Source organism: Vigna unguiculata, chromosome 11 (assembly GCF_004118075.2).
Source record: "Vigna unguiculata cultivar IT97K-499-35 chromosome 11, ASM411807v1, whole genome shotgun sequence".
NCBI lineage: Eukaryota > Viridiplantae > Streptophyta > Magnoliopsida > Fabales > Fabaceae > Vigna > Vigna unguiculata.
Window position 1 is genome coordinate 34,369,678 of NC_040289.1, and position 13,810 is coordinate 34,383,487.

General features: G+C 32.1%; 3 protein-coding genes and 1 long non-coding RNA gene across 6 annotated transcripts; 3 read left to right on the top strand and 1 right to left on the bottom strand.

Annotated features, from left to right (window-relative positions):
* The first annotated feature begins 927 nt into the window (after positions 1-927).
* On the top strand, positions 928-2,315 carry LOC114168657 (cyclin-dependent kinases regulatory subunit 1). 2 transcript variants are annotated; one of them, XM_028053553.1, is made up of 4 exons: positions 928-1,045; positions 1,158-1,248; positions 1,340-1,400; positions 1,904-2,315. In XM_028053553.1, the coding sequence occupies exons 2-4, from the start codon at positions 1,196-1,198 to the stop codon at positions 2,054-2,056; spliced, it is 267 nt and encodes an 88-aa protein (XP_027909354.1). In that variant the 5' UTR covers positions 928-1,045; positions 1,158-1,195; the 3' UTR covers positions 2,057-2,315. The 2 variants fall into 2 exon arrangements, with proteins under 2 accessions (XP_027909354.1, XP_027909355.1); XM_028053554.1 differs by having other exon boundaries at positions 940-1,045; positions 1,155-1,248.
* A 1,354-nt stretch (positions 2,316-3,669) lies between these two features.
* On the top strand, positions 3,670-4,972 carry LOC114169985. Of its 2 annotated transcripts, none has more exons than XM_028055413.1 (3): positions 3,670-3,897; positions 3,999-4,103; positions 4,503-4,972. In XM_028055413.1, the coding sequence occupies exons 2-3, from the start codon at positions 4,021-4,023 to the stop codon at positions 4,624-4,626; spliced, it is 207 nt and encodes a 68-aa protein (XP_027911214.1). In that variant the 5' UTR covers positions 3,670-3,897; positions 3,999-4,020; the 3' UTR covers positions 4,627-4,972. The 2 variants fall into 2 exon arrangements, with proteins under 2 accessions (XP_027911214.1, XP_027911213.1); XM_028055412.1 differs by having other exon boundaries at positions 3,676-3,897; positions 3,987-4,103.
* Positions 4,973-6,501: 1,529 nt separating this feature from the next.
* Positions 6,502-7,904, bottom strand: LOC114169786. Its single transcript, XR_003601006.1, has 2 exons — positions 7,727-7,904; positions 6,502-6,695 (listed from the first exon to the last, which is right to left on the bottom strand). It is a non-coding gene; the product is annotated as an uncharacterized LOC114169786 (long non-coding RNA).
* Positions 6,747-11,306, top strand: LOC114169785 (pheophorbide a oxygenase, chloroplastic). Its single transcript, XM_028055090.1, has 7 exons — positions 6,747-7,485; positions 7,685-7,920; positions 8,062-8,188; positions 8,729-8,865; positions 9,375-9,534; positions 10,477-10,752; positions 10,917-11,306. Exons 1-7 carry the CDS (start codon positions 7,033-7,035, stop codon positions 11,169-11,171), a joined length of 1,644 nt encoding a protein of 547 aa, XP_027910891.1. The 5' UTR covers positions 6,747-7,032; the 3' UTR covers positions 11,172-11,306.
* Positions 11,307-13,810: the final 2,504 nt, after the last annotated feature.

Sequence of the window (13,810 nt, forward strand, 5' to 3'; positions counted from 1 at the left end):
CACGATTGTCATTTGTCAAAAATAACACAATAGATAACGAAACTAAAACTAAGCTTGTGCAAATGCAACCTGTGACAACAACGTGGTCAATGAGGAAGGTGACAATAATGAGTTTGTTTCATTTGTGAGTTTCAATGTGTGCATTCATGTTAGAGCTACGTAGTTATTTATAGTGTTGGAATTTTATGTTATCCTGAAGTTTGTAAAAATTGTTAAGGTAAGTGATTAAATATATATATACACACACGTTGTAGTTGTTAGCATGAGTTTAAATTACATTTATATTTTTCATGTGTTGAAAATTATAGACAAAAGTTACTGTAAAACTATGGCAGATAACATCACGTTAAATGTCATTAATTAACTTTATTTTAGTATAATAGATTTAATTTTTTTTCTTCAATCTAACTAAACTTTAAATTATTTCACTTCTTTAATAATACATTTTTATTCATATTTTTCTAAATAATCAGTAGAAATTGTACCTTTTTCTAAACATTTGCATTTGCATAATTCTGCCACGTTTACTATTTTTTTATGATAAATTATTATCAATAGAAATGTTATTGTTGGTAGATTATTATATTGTTGAGAACCTTTAGTTAATTTTTAGCGATGGAATAAATTTCTTTGCTTTTATTTATTAAAAAAGTAGTCCTGGAGTGAATTAAAATTCTTTCAATTTTTTTAATGTGCTTAAGTCTTAGAAAATAGTTCTCTACTTATATTTAATGGGATTTCCACTTATAAGGGTCAGGAAAAGTTCAAAATTGGGTTAACCGTGGTGAGTGTGTGTAGAAAATTCTACTGAGGAGCGGGAAAATCTAAAATTTGAAATGTTAGAAATAAAGCCGTTGTTATTACTTTACTTATTAGCCGTTATTTTTTTAAGTGTTATTAAAATAAATAGAAAAGAATAAAAATAAATCTCTGCACAAAAAAGTAGTATAAGACTGAATTTACAATTTCATCCTTCATATTCATTGAACAATATATTCCTCGTTGTTCTCTTCTTCTTCGCTCACTCTCAATCTTCACTCTTCAGGTGAGAAATTTTTTTCTCTCTATACTCCTTTTTTTCTTCTCTGTCAATTATTATGTTTGATTATTTGATTATTCTATTTTAGTTGAGAATTTTTTGTGTCGTCTTGTAGCAGATTTAATCGAGCAAACTTACAAACCCTAATTTTTGAGGATGGGTCAGATCCAGTATTCTGAGAAGTACTTCGATGACACCTATGAATACAGGTATACGCACTTGAATCCTTTCTCTTCTTCAGCTTTGTAATATTATTTTGATTTCAATGATTTTTATATTGATGTTAATTTTGTTGTTCAGACATGTGGTTCTGCCTCCTGAAGTGGCCAAAATGCTTCCTAAGAATCGGCTTCTCTCTGAAGTAAGTTGATTTTCTTTATTTTTTTTCGTTATGTTGTTTCAATTTGATTTTGTTTGTGTTTGGTAGCCATTCATGTTTTACTTTTTTTGAATTTAAAGTCAGTTTACAGAGAATCTATCCTTGAAAAGTGAAGAAAATTCTTAGTGTTTTCTCCTTTCCTGTATGCAAAAGGACTTAATGAATATTAATCAATCAAGGAATCAACGTGTTTAAATTTCCTTCAAACTTTGTTACCTATTGAAAAGGTTGTGTTGCTGTTTATTATATTTTACTATAGAAAGGTTTATAATCACTATTGTAACAAAAGCATAATTTTGCAAGTTTGTTCGGATGAGGGTGGTTCATGTACGACATTTGTTCTGTGTTCTGTTATCTGATTGAAAGTTGAGCTTATGAGATTTTCATGTATTTATTTTTCTTATGCAACTTTTGTGGTGCAAGTGCCATTTCTGTTTTGTTTTTATCTTAGGTTGTCTAAGTGTTTTGGTTTTATGTTATTACAGAATGAGTGGCGAGCAATTGGGGTTCAGCAGAGCCGTGGTTGGGTTCATTACGCTATTCATCGCCCTGAGCCACACATAATGCTTTTCAGGAGGCCTTTGAATTATCAGCAGCAGCAGGAGAACCAGGCCCAGCAAAGCATGCTTGTCAAATGAATGAACACTTCCTTCGCAAATCCGAAAGTGGGAATACAATGTTATATAGATTTTTATTTTGTTGGAATATGGGTGATATTATGAAGACCTAACCGATGGAATTCTCTTTTTGTGGAGAATCTTAACGTGGTTTCATTTTATTTGAATGTGTTGTGGACATGGTGTTTCTTCGATTTGTGTTGGTGTACCTCTCGTGTACTCTTGTGGGCTTCGTGGATTATATAATAGTCATTATCAGTTACATTCTGCTATGGCTCCATGCTTCAATTTGTGTTTTTCTATTGATCACTTCGACGTCTTTTAACGGCGATGTAAAAATGATCTTCTTTCTGGTTTTTGAACCAGATTATGTACTTGTTGAAAAACAACTTTTTGCTCTTTCACCGCTCCATGAAGGCACAATGTGTTTTCCTTTTTATGTATTTGGATGATAGTAGTTTTACAGAAGACCGTTGGTGGGTTTGGGTTGATTTGCAATAACTTGTTCAGTTTATGATTTTGATTTTGAACTTATGAGGCATTGTGATTCTTGGAAGATTTAAAATTATAACGTTTATTTTTGATTCATAATTATCATTGAAATTACATTATCTGGCAATAATGCCTCTTGTTGATGAATAAATGTCGTTGTAACATTTAAATAAATCATAGTTTATTCTAACATTGAATTCATGAAATGAATGAAAGGCAAGGTGGAATAATGAATTAGGGAGGGTACTCACAAGATGAAATGTATTCCTGGAAAAAATAATTGTCTGGTTTTCTTTTCATATTAAAATTTCTGCAGTCCACGCATTATTTAGCATATTCAAAACATGAATTATTCAAGAAAAAAATAATTCTAAGGATAAATCACTCTTAAGATCCTTTGTTCTAAAATTTTTAAGTAGGTTCTACTAGTTTTGAATTTTTTTTACGGTTGTTATACCTTTTGAATATATTTTAAAACAAGTTCTCAATTGCTTTTAGTAAATAGTAAGACCTATGATAGAAGTATGAATTGGGTAGCATTAATCGAACTTGTACTGAATTTTTGTTCATAAGGGGAAGTCAAGATCAAATAAATATTTGAAAAAATAGCTTTCTTCATGAAAGATAAAAATAAATTTTGAAGTTTTTAAAATCCCAAAACTTCAACTTTAAATTGAGAAGGGTTAGATAAATGTCAGCCGAATGATAATTATTTACGATTTTTTTTTTCCGAATTTACGTACAAATGGTAAAACATAGACGAACTTCTCTTCATGAGGGGAATCAAGATCAAATAAATATTTGAAAAAAATAGCTTTCTTAATGAAAAATAAAAATAAATTTTTAAGTTTTAAAATTACAAAACTTTAACTTTAAATTGAGAAGGGTTAGATAAATGTCAGATGAATGATAATTATTTAGGACATTTTTTTTCGAATTTACGTTCAAATGGTAATACATAGACGAATATCCTTTTTCATAAATAATTCTTAATTGAAATAAAAAATTATAAAATAAATTTTGACCAAAATCAACAGCTTCATGTAGTTTTACGAAAACAAGTTCAGTACCAATACGCATTTTTCTTTTATACAAGTAGGTTGTAAAAGAACCAAAAAAGGAGTGAGAATAGCAGACCTAAGTATTTGTTTCCTTCTGGGCCTCTCGAGGCCCATACTCCTTTGAACTGTTGACCAGAAAAAAAAAGAAGGAATCACGCTCATCTTCATTCTTCACCATAGCTTTCACTGGAATGTGAAACTCTGACCCAGAAAAAAAAAAAAAATCTGCTCCGGAGTTAGGGTTCGCGAGTTTCGATTGGCACCGCAACAAATTTGTTGACAAAGAAAAAGATTCGGTTGAGTTCCGAGGTAGTTCATTTATTTTATTAATCCTTGCTTATTCTAATTTTGATCAAATATCTCTACTATATGATTTCATCCTTCTAAATTCTTTTTAGGGTTTTCTGTAGCAATTTGGTGACAGATTGATCGATGGCCCGAGCACGCAATCTAATGGTTGCTGCGGGTTTAGTTGCTTTCGCTGCAGCAGGCATGTCATTTCCCTTCTACATGGCGTAAGTTGACACAATTCATTGTTTTTTCGTTCACATTACATCCTCATTACTTAAGAACGTGTCATTTTTATCTTTCGTATACCTTCATTTTACACTGTCAACAAGTATTTTTCTTTTTAAATATAATTATTGAAAAGTAAAAAAATTTACTTTACATCAGTTAAAATCAGATTATTCATAAAGTGAGGTAATTTGTAATCTCTTACAGTATAATTTTTAAAATTTTATTTTCAACTTATGCATAAACTAACTTTAATTTATGGATAAGTCAATTTCATTTTTTTTTTTGTAATTTTCTCTTCTGCAAATTCTTCTGGACAAGTTCATCTAAACCTGTTCCATGTATGATATTTTTTTTTCTTTTTTCTGAATTGTCTAAAAGTTATTATTATTGCACAGTTCATCAAGGAAGCCTGTTATTGATCCAACAAAGCCACTCCCACCACAAGCAACTTTTCGAGGGCCTTACATCAACACAGGCTCGCGTGATGTTGGTCCTGATGTTGGTCCGCAGAAAAAATGAAACAAGTTGAGTTTGATCAAGGTCATATATATCTCGCTGTTTAAGAGATTTTTTCTCACCTCAGTTTGGTGGATTGTGATTCTTAAGCACAATCTTGGAACTGAGAAGGTTTGAGGATGGGAGTTCTTTTCTGGAAGAGGTCACTTAATCTGTATGTATTAGATGAATGATGTTATTTGTGATGTCACTTGTATCTGTCTCTTCTGTTTCCAAAAAGACATGTAGTGTATTGCATGTCTCTATGACCACAATAACAACAACATTTTTGTCTCGCTGGTTTAAGTTGGTTATATGGATTACAAGATACCATTTAGTTCAGTTAAAGACTAAACGAGATTCCTCTTAATCACTTGTTCTAATGTGTTTCCTGGTCTTCGTTTTTTCTTAGGACTGAAAAAATATGCAATTTACTATCCTCAGTGATATGTTTTCTTCATCTTGTGACCATACAATTGTAAAAACTTTAAGCTCTCTAGCAATTTGCGCTTTTGGCTAAGCTTAGCTTGTGATTGGATTTGAGTTTGCAGATTTGGTTTTGCTTAACTGATGCTATCCTCAACGTAATTAGCTGTTGTTTCTTGCAAAATCTGGTTTTGTGTTTTGAACTCCTCTTTGCATTGTTTTCTGAACATAGGGTAACTATGATGCAAATGCCTATTGAATGTTATGTTAGCTTCATCGGGTGTGAATTCATATAAACTAGTACTTGCTTACAGTTTTGCTCCTTGTTTTGATTGAAGATTGGCTTAATAAGCTCTTGCTTTGTGTGTGTACTTTAAAACTGTATCCAGGCGAATGACTGCAGTTTTATGTTTATGGCAAGTGTGTTTCAGTTTATTTTTTTGGTAATATTTTTTTTTTCTTAAAAGTTGTCAAGAAAAGTATATAAAAAATGGTTAAATTGGTTTCTGATTTTTTTAGAAAGATCTATCTATGTGCATTCTAATCCTTGAAGTGTTGATATTCACAGTTTTATTTGGCTTTCATCATAATTGTTTAGTTATTAAAATTGATTCATAATTTTGCCCAATTATGAAAGACCGGAAAACTGTTCAAACTCTCTAATGGTGTAAAACCACTTCCATAGAGAATCTTGTGTGCGTGTATGTCTTTGAACGTCACAACAACCAAATACAAACATTGTTGTGAAAGTCATTGAAAGGAGACAAAACAGCACGACAAAGTTGGACACCGTAACACCCACCAAACGAAACAACAAAGCACAGAAGTAGTCCCTTCTTTTGCTTTTTATTTTTTTCTTTTATATCGAGAAATTTTTACTGCTTCTTTAGATCAGTTTACTAAAAAAAAAAACATTATTTTGAAATTTCTCGAGAAATTAAAAAAAAAAAGCTGTTGTTTCCCTGAATTAATCTCCAACCAACATGTTCTTTACGCCCTTTTTATTTGCATCTTTAAAAGGTTCCTAAAAGAACTCCTCTGATTGAACCAGTTGTTCTGGCCACTCTGATCAGCAAGCGTAGCATCATTCACGAATCGATGTTGATGCATTCTAACTTGTTTCGGAAACACTTACCAATAGGAAATATGTTAGTATTTTTGTTCGTATTCTGTTCCATGCTTCATATATTTCGTCTGTGTATGAAAAGTAACAGGAATGGGGAGAAATTTGCCTGTGATAAAAGATTTTAAGAATGAAAGGGGAATTCAACTGATGATGCACTTTAATTACTTAAAATTTTCAATTACTTTAATTTATTTAATATTTAATATCTTTTAAAAAAATATAAATAATACCAAAACTAAAATGCAATCTAATCCAAATCATTTTAAACCAGATTAAATTAAACAAATTTTAATAAGATGATGGAATATATATATGTATATATATATATATTTTTTTTTTTCAATTTCTTTCTTGTTTGGCAAGCAAGGCATAAACCGAAACCAGTACACACATGAACAAGAACAGATCTCACTGTTTTTCAGTGTCTTCTTTTCCCTTCTTTTCTCTTCTACAAACAAAGACTCACCCACGTGGTAGATACCCTTCAAACTTGTGGACATGAATCATTCCACCGAATGATTTCACTTCTTTTCCTCCTCCGCTGAAAAATAAAACAACAAAATTTCTCAAAATACTAATTAGAGACAGACATCGACACCAAAACTTTTCAAAGTTTTATTTTGCTTCCTAAATTTTACAGTAAGCACTCGCTAATTTAGTTAATTAGTTAAACTAAGAAAATAAAAGATCTCAGAGAATGACACATCTGAACAGTGTTTTGTCTGAACCGAAAGAAAGAGCAGAAGAAAGAAACATTTGAAGCTTGCACGACTCAAAAACCTTGCTCTTCGATTCTCTTATTAACATAACCCGCATGAACCTCCGTGTACAATTCCTCGAACCTTAACGTCTCAGAAAAATTAACTACAAAACCATTGATGGCACTCCCGCACTCCATCTCTGCGTTATCAACCACACTCACGCTTTCCTCCTCAGTGAACAAACCCACTACCAACAAAGTGAATTCCTTTCCCTTCTTGTCGAACAAGGGCACGCAATTTTTCACGAAACAAACTCGACCCAGAAGCGGAAGAAGCCCCTTGCTTACCCCTGCACGCGTTGCGGCGCCACCCTCAACGGTTGAAACCGATCAATCGTTCCCTGAAACGGAAAAGGGGGAGACTGAAGAAGAGTTTAACGAGGAGAGCTCTTCCTCGAAGTTCACCTGGAGGGATCACTGGTACCCTGTTTCGTTAATTGAGGATCTGAACCCTCTCTTACCCACTCCGTTTCAGCTTCTGGGTCGTGAAATCGTCCTCTGGTACGACAAGTCCACTTCCCAATGGGTTGCTTTTGATGACAAATGCCCCCATCGTCTTGCCCCTTTATCAGTGAGTATAACTCTCTCTCTCTCTCTCTCTAGTTTTGGATATCTGATACATCTAAGAGTTTAGTTTTGAATATAAATCAACCAGGAAAAAAAAATCTAACTTTTGGAGTGAGAGTGACTTATTAGATGTAGTTTTTGGCTATATTAGTTTCCTTTTAGTTTTTTTTTTTTTTTTTGTGATAAAAAGTTGGTTTTTGTAGGAAGGAAGGATTGATGAAGATGGGAAGTTGCAGTGTTCTTACCATGGGTGGTCTTTTGATGGTTGTGGATCTTGTGTCAAGATTCCTCAGGCTGCATCTGAAGGTCCAGAAGCACGTGCTGTTGGATCTCCTAAAGCGTGTGCCACTAGGTTCCCTACTCTAGTGTCTCAGGGATTGCTCTTTGTTTGGCCTGATGAGAATGGTTGGGAGAAAGCAAGTGCCTCCAAGCCTCCAATGTAATTTATTTAGATTTGTATTGTCTTGTCTGAGTAGTAACATTAAATTAATTGTAATGGGGCCCCTTGTAATGGATGTTGTCTTGTGTTTATTATTTTATGTTGATTTTGGAATGTTTTATTCTAACTTTGTTTGTTTAGGTTGCCTGATGAGTTTGAAAAACCGGAGTTTGCCACTGTCAATATTCAGCGTGATCTGTTCTATGGTTACGATACTCTAATGGAGAATGTCTCTGATCCTTCTCACATTGAGTTTGCTCATCACAAGGTACAAATGACACCCTCCAACTTGAGTTTTTAGTGCAGGCTATTTTAATTTAATTTGGTGTGCAAATTGAAGTTATTTTATTCGTTTCTGGTGTAAGTGGAGTTTGTTAAATATACTCAAAAAAGTGTTAGCAGGAAGAAAGTTTGGGTTGGTTTCTTTTGTTATACATTTTCACTCGCTGAAACCGCCATATGATTAGCATATTTTAAAAACTTTGAGAAACCTTATTCATATTCCCTCGTGAGAATTTGGTTTGAACGTTTGTTTGAATTTAATTAGGAAGATATCCTCACTGTCTTAGTGAATGTGTAGGAATTTTAACTTTACCTGATGTTTCAAGTGTTGGATTAATTGATCATGTGTCTCTTAAGCTTGTAGATGTACTTTTTTCTATTTGTGGCCCTGTAATTAACTTTTCTTACTATGGATTTTTAATTTAGAGTCTTGTTTGATAAGCAGTTGCAAAAGTTGAAATTGTTTGGTATTGATAGTTACTCAAGATTATCCTAATCACTAACATAAATATGGTCCATTCTGCAGGTCACAGGAAGGAGAGACAGAGCCAAGCCTCTGCCATTCAAGATGGATGCTCGTGGTTCATGGGGCTTCTCTGGGGCAAATGAAGGGAACCCTAAGATCAGTGCCAAATTTGTTGCACCTTGTTACTATATGAACAAGTAAGCCCATGATTTTTGTGGTGTTCTCGTGTGCATTATTTAGTTCCAGTGTTAACACTGAAGGAAATTATATGGATTCTGTGAGTGTTTAGGGTCAAAAGATTTGTTCTCAACTTTAATTTAAGGCCATAATTTTGGATAGCTTTTGGGTATCACACATTCAATCATAGGCTTCTTGTCTCGAAACTTGTTGAATGAAATATGATGTTTTATCCACCAAAGCTTCCTCAATAAGTAGATCATTGAGTATCAGACAATCAATTTGGAGGGTTCCTTTGCCATGTAGTATGTGAGGTTCTTGGTGAGGATAGTCAATTTGAGTAGGTAATTTGATATAAGGGTGAATGATGTTGGTGGTATATATGCCTTAATGCATCCTTTTTTAAGTGTTTATATGCATATTAATGATGCATTTCAGATAACTATTACTTTTCATCCTAGGTGCTGTTGTTCTCTTCTTCAATAGTTGCCACTGAAGCTCAATACAACTGGCATTATTATTATTGCAGGATTGAGATTGATACCAAACTCCCTGTAGTTGGTGACCAGAAATGGGTTGTGTGGATATGTTCCTTCAATGTCCCCATGGCACCTGGTAAGACTCGCTCCATAGTTTGCAGTGCTCGAAACTTCTTCCAGTTCACAGTGCCAGGGCCTGCCTGGTGGCAAGTAAGATTTCTATGCTATATGCTGTCATTTTTCTTCTGTCTGATTAAAAATACATGTTCAGTTTGCTTAATTTCAATGTTCTTTTACTGGTTTATCTAGAGAACTTGTTCTGTCCTTATGTTTATGGTGTACCAAATTCTAAATCATCGTGGAAAGGTGAAAGAATTTGTCTATTTTGAAGTATGCCTGAACTAATAACACTATTGAACATTTCTTTGTAGTGTCTGAAAAAAGCACCCTTAACTTTCCACTTAGGACCTACAATATTATTACCTGCTTCATATACATTAGAAGTTGACATAACAATGTTGGTTTATTATGACAACTGAGATTCATCTCAATAATGTGGGAAAGGATTTAGTTTTTCTTACTTTTGAAATTGTGCTAAAGGTGAACAGTAGAAGATGAATAATTTTACTTTTATGTGGACACGGACAATGTTACTGATAATAAGGGATTTAGACTTAACAAGTTATGCTGAGACCTGGAATATTTGAACAAGTTCCGGATATCTGTAGAATTTAAAATCATTGCAACTTTAATACATTAGCTACTATCATTCCTTTCTACAAAACCAATATCATATATTCTTTGGAATATTTCTGAACACAATACTCGGACTCAATGACGGATCTAAGACACTAAGTAGTGGAGATAAGTCAATTAGTGTATTTGTACACTCTCAACTATACACAAGTTCAAATATATAAGATTAGGGGGGCAAAATAAATTTTTTTCAGATACTTAGAAATAATTTTAACAAAACTGGAGGGTGCACCTGCACACTCCGGTGTACATGTAGGTCCGTCACTGCTTTAACTTGCCCTACCATGTTGTTTCTGTATCTCTATAGTTCTCTTCTGAGTAATCATGTTTTCTGCATTCAATTTCATGAATGCTTAATGTAACTTAGATCTGAGTTTTGGGTTTACAATGTCTCAGGTAGTTCCTAGATGGTATGAGCATTGGACTTCGAACAAGGTATATGATGGAGACATGATAGTCCTTCAAGGCCAAGAGAAAATCTTCCTTTCAAAAACCAAGGAAGGAGATGACATTAACAAACAGTACACCAGCATCACCTTCACACCAACTCAGGCAGATCGCTTTGTCTTGGCATTTCGAAACTGGCTCAGGCGACATGGCAATGGCCAACCAGAATGGTTTAGCAGCATCACCGACCTGCCATTGCCATCAACAGTTTTATCCAAACGTGAGGTACAACAAACATGATCCAAGCTTTTCAGTTTCAACAATGAAAAATGTTAAGAACACACTCTTTATTACAACACCGAATCAGGAACAAGACCTGCATTCAGTGTGTTGTCATTTCTGTACTAATCACATAAACTAAATTAATCATTTTCTTTTTGGTTGTGTAGATGTTGGATAGATTAGAACAGCATACTCTGAAGTGTTCATCGTGTAAAGAAGCTTATGAGGGATTCCAAATATGGCAGAAAGTCCTAATTGGTGCAACAGTTATATTTTGTGCAACATCAGGGATTCCAGCAGATGTCCAGTTTCGTGTTCTTTTGGCTGGACTTGCAATTGTCAGCGCCGCCTTAGCTTTTACCCTAAACCAGCTCCAAAAGAATTTTGAATTTGTCGATTACGTGCATGCAGAAATCGAATGAACACTGATTTCCACGTTAATTGTAAATAGAGTTGAAGAAAAATTACATGTATTCATACTATTTTGATGAAAGAGCTCAAATCTACATAACCTTGGTTTTACCCTTAAATTCAATGAACAAACAATTACAGCAAAACGTTTATATCATTCACAAATTCCACAGTTTTGTAATTCAAAGACACGAAATCAAGGTTCGTTTTATCTTAATTATTACACGAAGATGACCAAATTCGATTATTCGATTCCACTTCAGAAGAGCCTGTAACACTAACCGTTGGAATTCGTGAACTTGGTGAGTGCAGCGAACTCAAGAACAATGCTATAAAAGTGAACCTTTGAAAGAGACAAGGTTATTCGTTTGAATTTCACGTTGAAGTTTTGAACAATCCCAACACGGTAAATTATTCCAACCATGAAAGTAAACAAAGCTAATAACTGAAAAATCAATTGATTTTTCCTGTGTAGCAAACTACTATCTAATTTAATTTTCCATCCTTAAAATATTATGTCATTATATGTTAAATTGAGAATATTATTGTGATGTATATTTTATACATATATTAAATTAATTACTTTTTTTTATCTCTGTTTTTGTTCAAAAATGTCTCCTCTAGTTTTTTTAAGTTTCAAATTGATCTAAATTTTTAAAAACTTGATACAACTTGATTTTTTTGTTAAAATTAATAAAAATGATTTGCTTTATTAATGTAATTAACATAATTATAGTGCCAATTTTGATAACAAATCATTAATTCATTAATAAAAAGAACCAATTTGTATCAATTTTTAAAATATTAGAACTAAATTGAAACTTAAAAGAAATAGATGACCAATTTGATATTTTTTAATAAAAGCAAGTACCAAAAGTAATTAAACTTATATTAAAAGAGTAACTTATTTATTTAATTCAGTTACAAAGTTATTTAAAAAAATTTTAGCGCTTATTACAAAGAACATGCCTTTTTTCAGCTAAGTTATATAAGTAATCAAGAATCATGCGAGAAGGTTTACCTTTTTGATTTTTTTATTTTACTTTCAAATTTATGACGAGTAAAATTAAATTTGAAATAATTTGTATTTAAACTGTTACACACTTATATGCAAGTTTTTTGTTTTTAAAAAAAGGTAATTAATCGTATAACGAAGGTGTTAAGTTGAGTCAAGATATTGAATTATTAAAAAATGTGTTCATTTACTAATTTCTTTTAAATATAATTGAACTCAGCCGACCACACCTCGGTAGGTGAAAGTAAATTGATTTTAACCTGTCGACTCACTTAGTTAAAAGTAAATAATTAAATAAATAATCAAATTATTAAATAATACGTAAAATATAAATACAAGAAGTCTAAAATTAACAAACTAATTTAGAATCTTTCATAATGATAATTAAAAAGTGTTAGGATCGAACGTTTATCATTAGGTCAAAAGCTATAACCATTAGTTAAGACACAACTATTTTGATTTGAGAGTATAACACAAGCTTGTGCCACGATTCGATTGTGACCCGGTTCACTTGACTTCTGTCACGAGACAATTGATTGTTGCAGATTGCACAATTATCTCGTGGCAAAAGGCAGGTGGGCCAATTCATAATCCAATTGCTGAGGGAGAGATTGTTGCAGGTTGCAGCAATTAGCCCGAGACAAAGGCCAAGTGGGTCAGGTCACAATCAAATTGTGGTACTTAGACTTTTATACTCTTAAATAAAAAAAAAGTTGTGTCCTATAACTTTGACCCAGTGATAAATGCTCAATTCTAAAAAAAATAGTCTAATTCATATTATGAAGGACAAAACTTTGTTGAAGATAATTTATAACTTCTTTTGTGGGTACTCTTTAAGCATTCATTGAGATCAATCCTAAATGATGTTTTTTCAATAAAAAATACCAAAACACACACAACTTAAGCACATTATTTCCTTAAATTCAAATATGGAGGATGAAACTATAATGGAAGTTATTAACTTCTTTTGTCTTTAACAAAAGAATAAGAAGAAGAAAAACTCCTTTTTGTCTATTTATGAACGAAATAAAAAGAAAATGAAAAATTTTACAAATAGGTTTCGTCTCCATTAGACATGAAATTTAGTGCTCTAACTTTTCTGTAGGTGTGAAATTATTATTTCTTTATTATTTTCGTTAAAAAAGCACTATCATTGGAATTTTTATTTTTATTTTTAAAATTTAGATAAAAAATTATACTAAAACATTGAATAATAATAAGTTGTTGATAAAAGAGAGTAATTTTTTATTGATATAAAAATATTTCTAGAATAATTTGTTTTTTCTCTTTCTTCTCTTGTTTTCTATTCAACCAAATAATTGAAGATAATTTTTTCAGTATTATCCCATCTATTATTATATATCTACGTAACACATTTTAATTCTGTATTCTTTTTGTTTTCATCCATTCTATTTCTTTTATTTTCACCTTATTTTACTTTATTTATAGCGGAAATATTTCACTCTCCAGACATACATAATTATATTTCTATGTTACTTATCTTATCTTAATGATCTTTTTAATTATATGTGATATGATATTGAGGCTCAATGTAATTTTAAGTTTTTTTTTTTATATAAATTTTTGTCTTTTAATTAAATATGAAAAAAATACATATAACGAGAATTAAAGATA

Bases quoted from the DNA above. Each gene is read 5' to 3' on its own strand.
- LOC114168657 (XM_028053553.1), top strand. From the start codon at position 1,196: ATGGGTCAGATCCAGTATTCTGAGAAGTACTTCGATGACACCTATGAA. The intron at 1,249-1,339 runs GTATACGCACTT...TTTGTTGTTCAG, and splicing joins GATGACACCTATGAATACAG to ACATGTGGTTCTGCCTCCTG. The intron at 1,401-1,903 runs GTAAGTTGATTT...ATGTTATTACAG, and splicing joins AGAATCGGCTTCTCTCTGAA to AATGAGTGGCGAGCAATTGG.
- LOC114169985 (XM_028055413.1), top strand. From the start codon at position 4,021: ATGGCCCGAGCACGCAATCTAATGGTTGCTGCGGGTTTAGTTGCTTTC. The intron at 4,104-4,502 runs GTAAGTTGACAC...ATTATTGCACAG, and splicing joins TCATTTCCCTTCTACATGGC to TTCATCAAGGAAGCCTGTTA.
- LOC114169785 (XM_028055090.1), top strand. From the start codon at position 7,033: ATGGCACTCCCGCACTCCATCTCTGCGTTATCAACCACACTCACGCTT. The intron at 9,535-10,476 runs GTAAGATTTCTA...ACAATGTCTCAG, and splicing joins CAGGGCCTGCCTGGTGGCAA to GTAGTTCCTAGATGGTATGA. The intron at 10,753-10,916 runs GTACAACAAACA...TTGGTTGTGTAG, and splicing joins CAGTTTTATCCAAACGTGAG to ATGTTGGATAGATTAGAACA.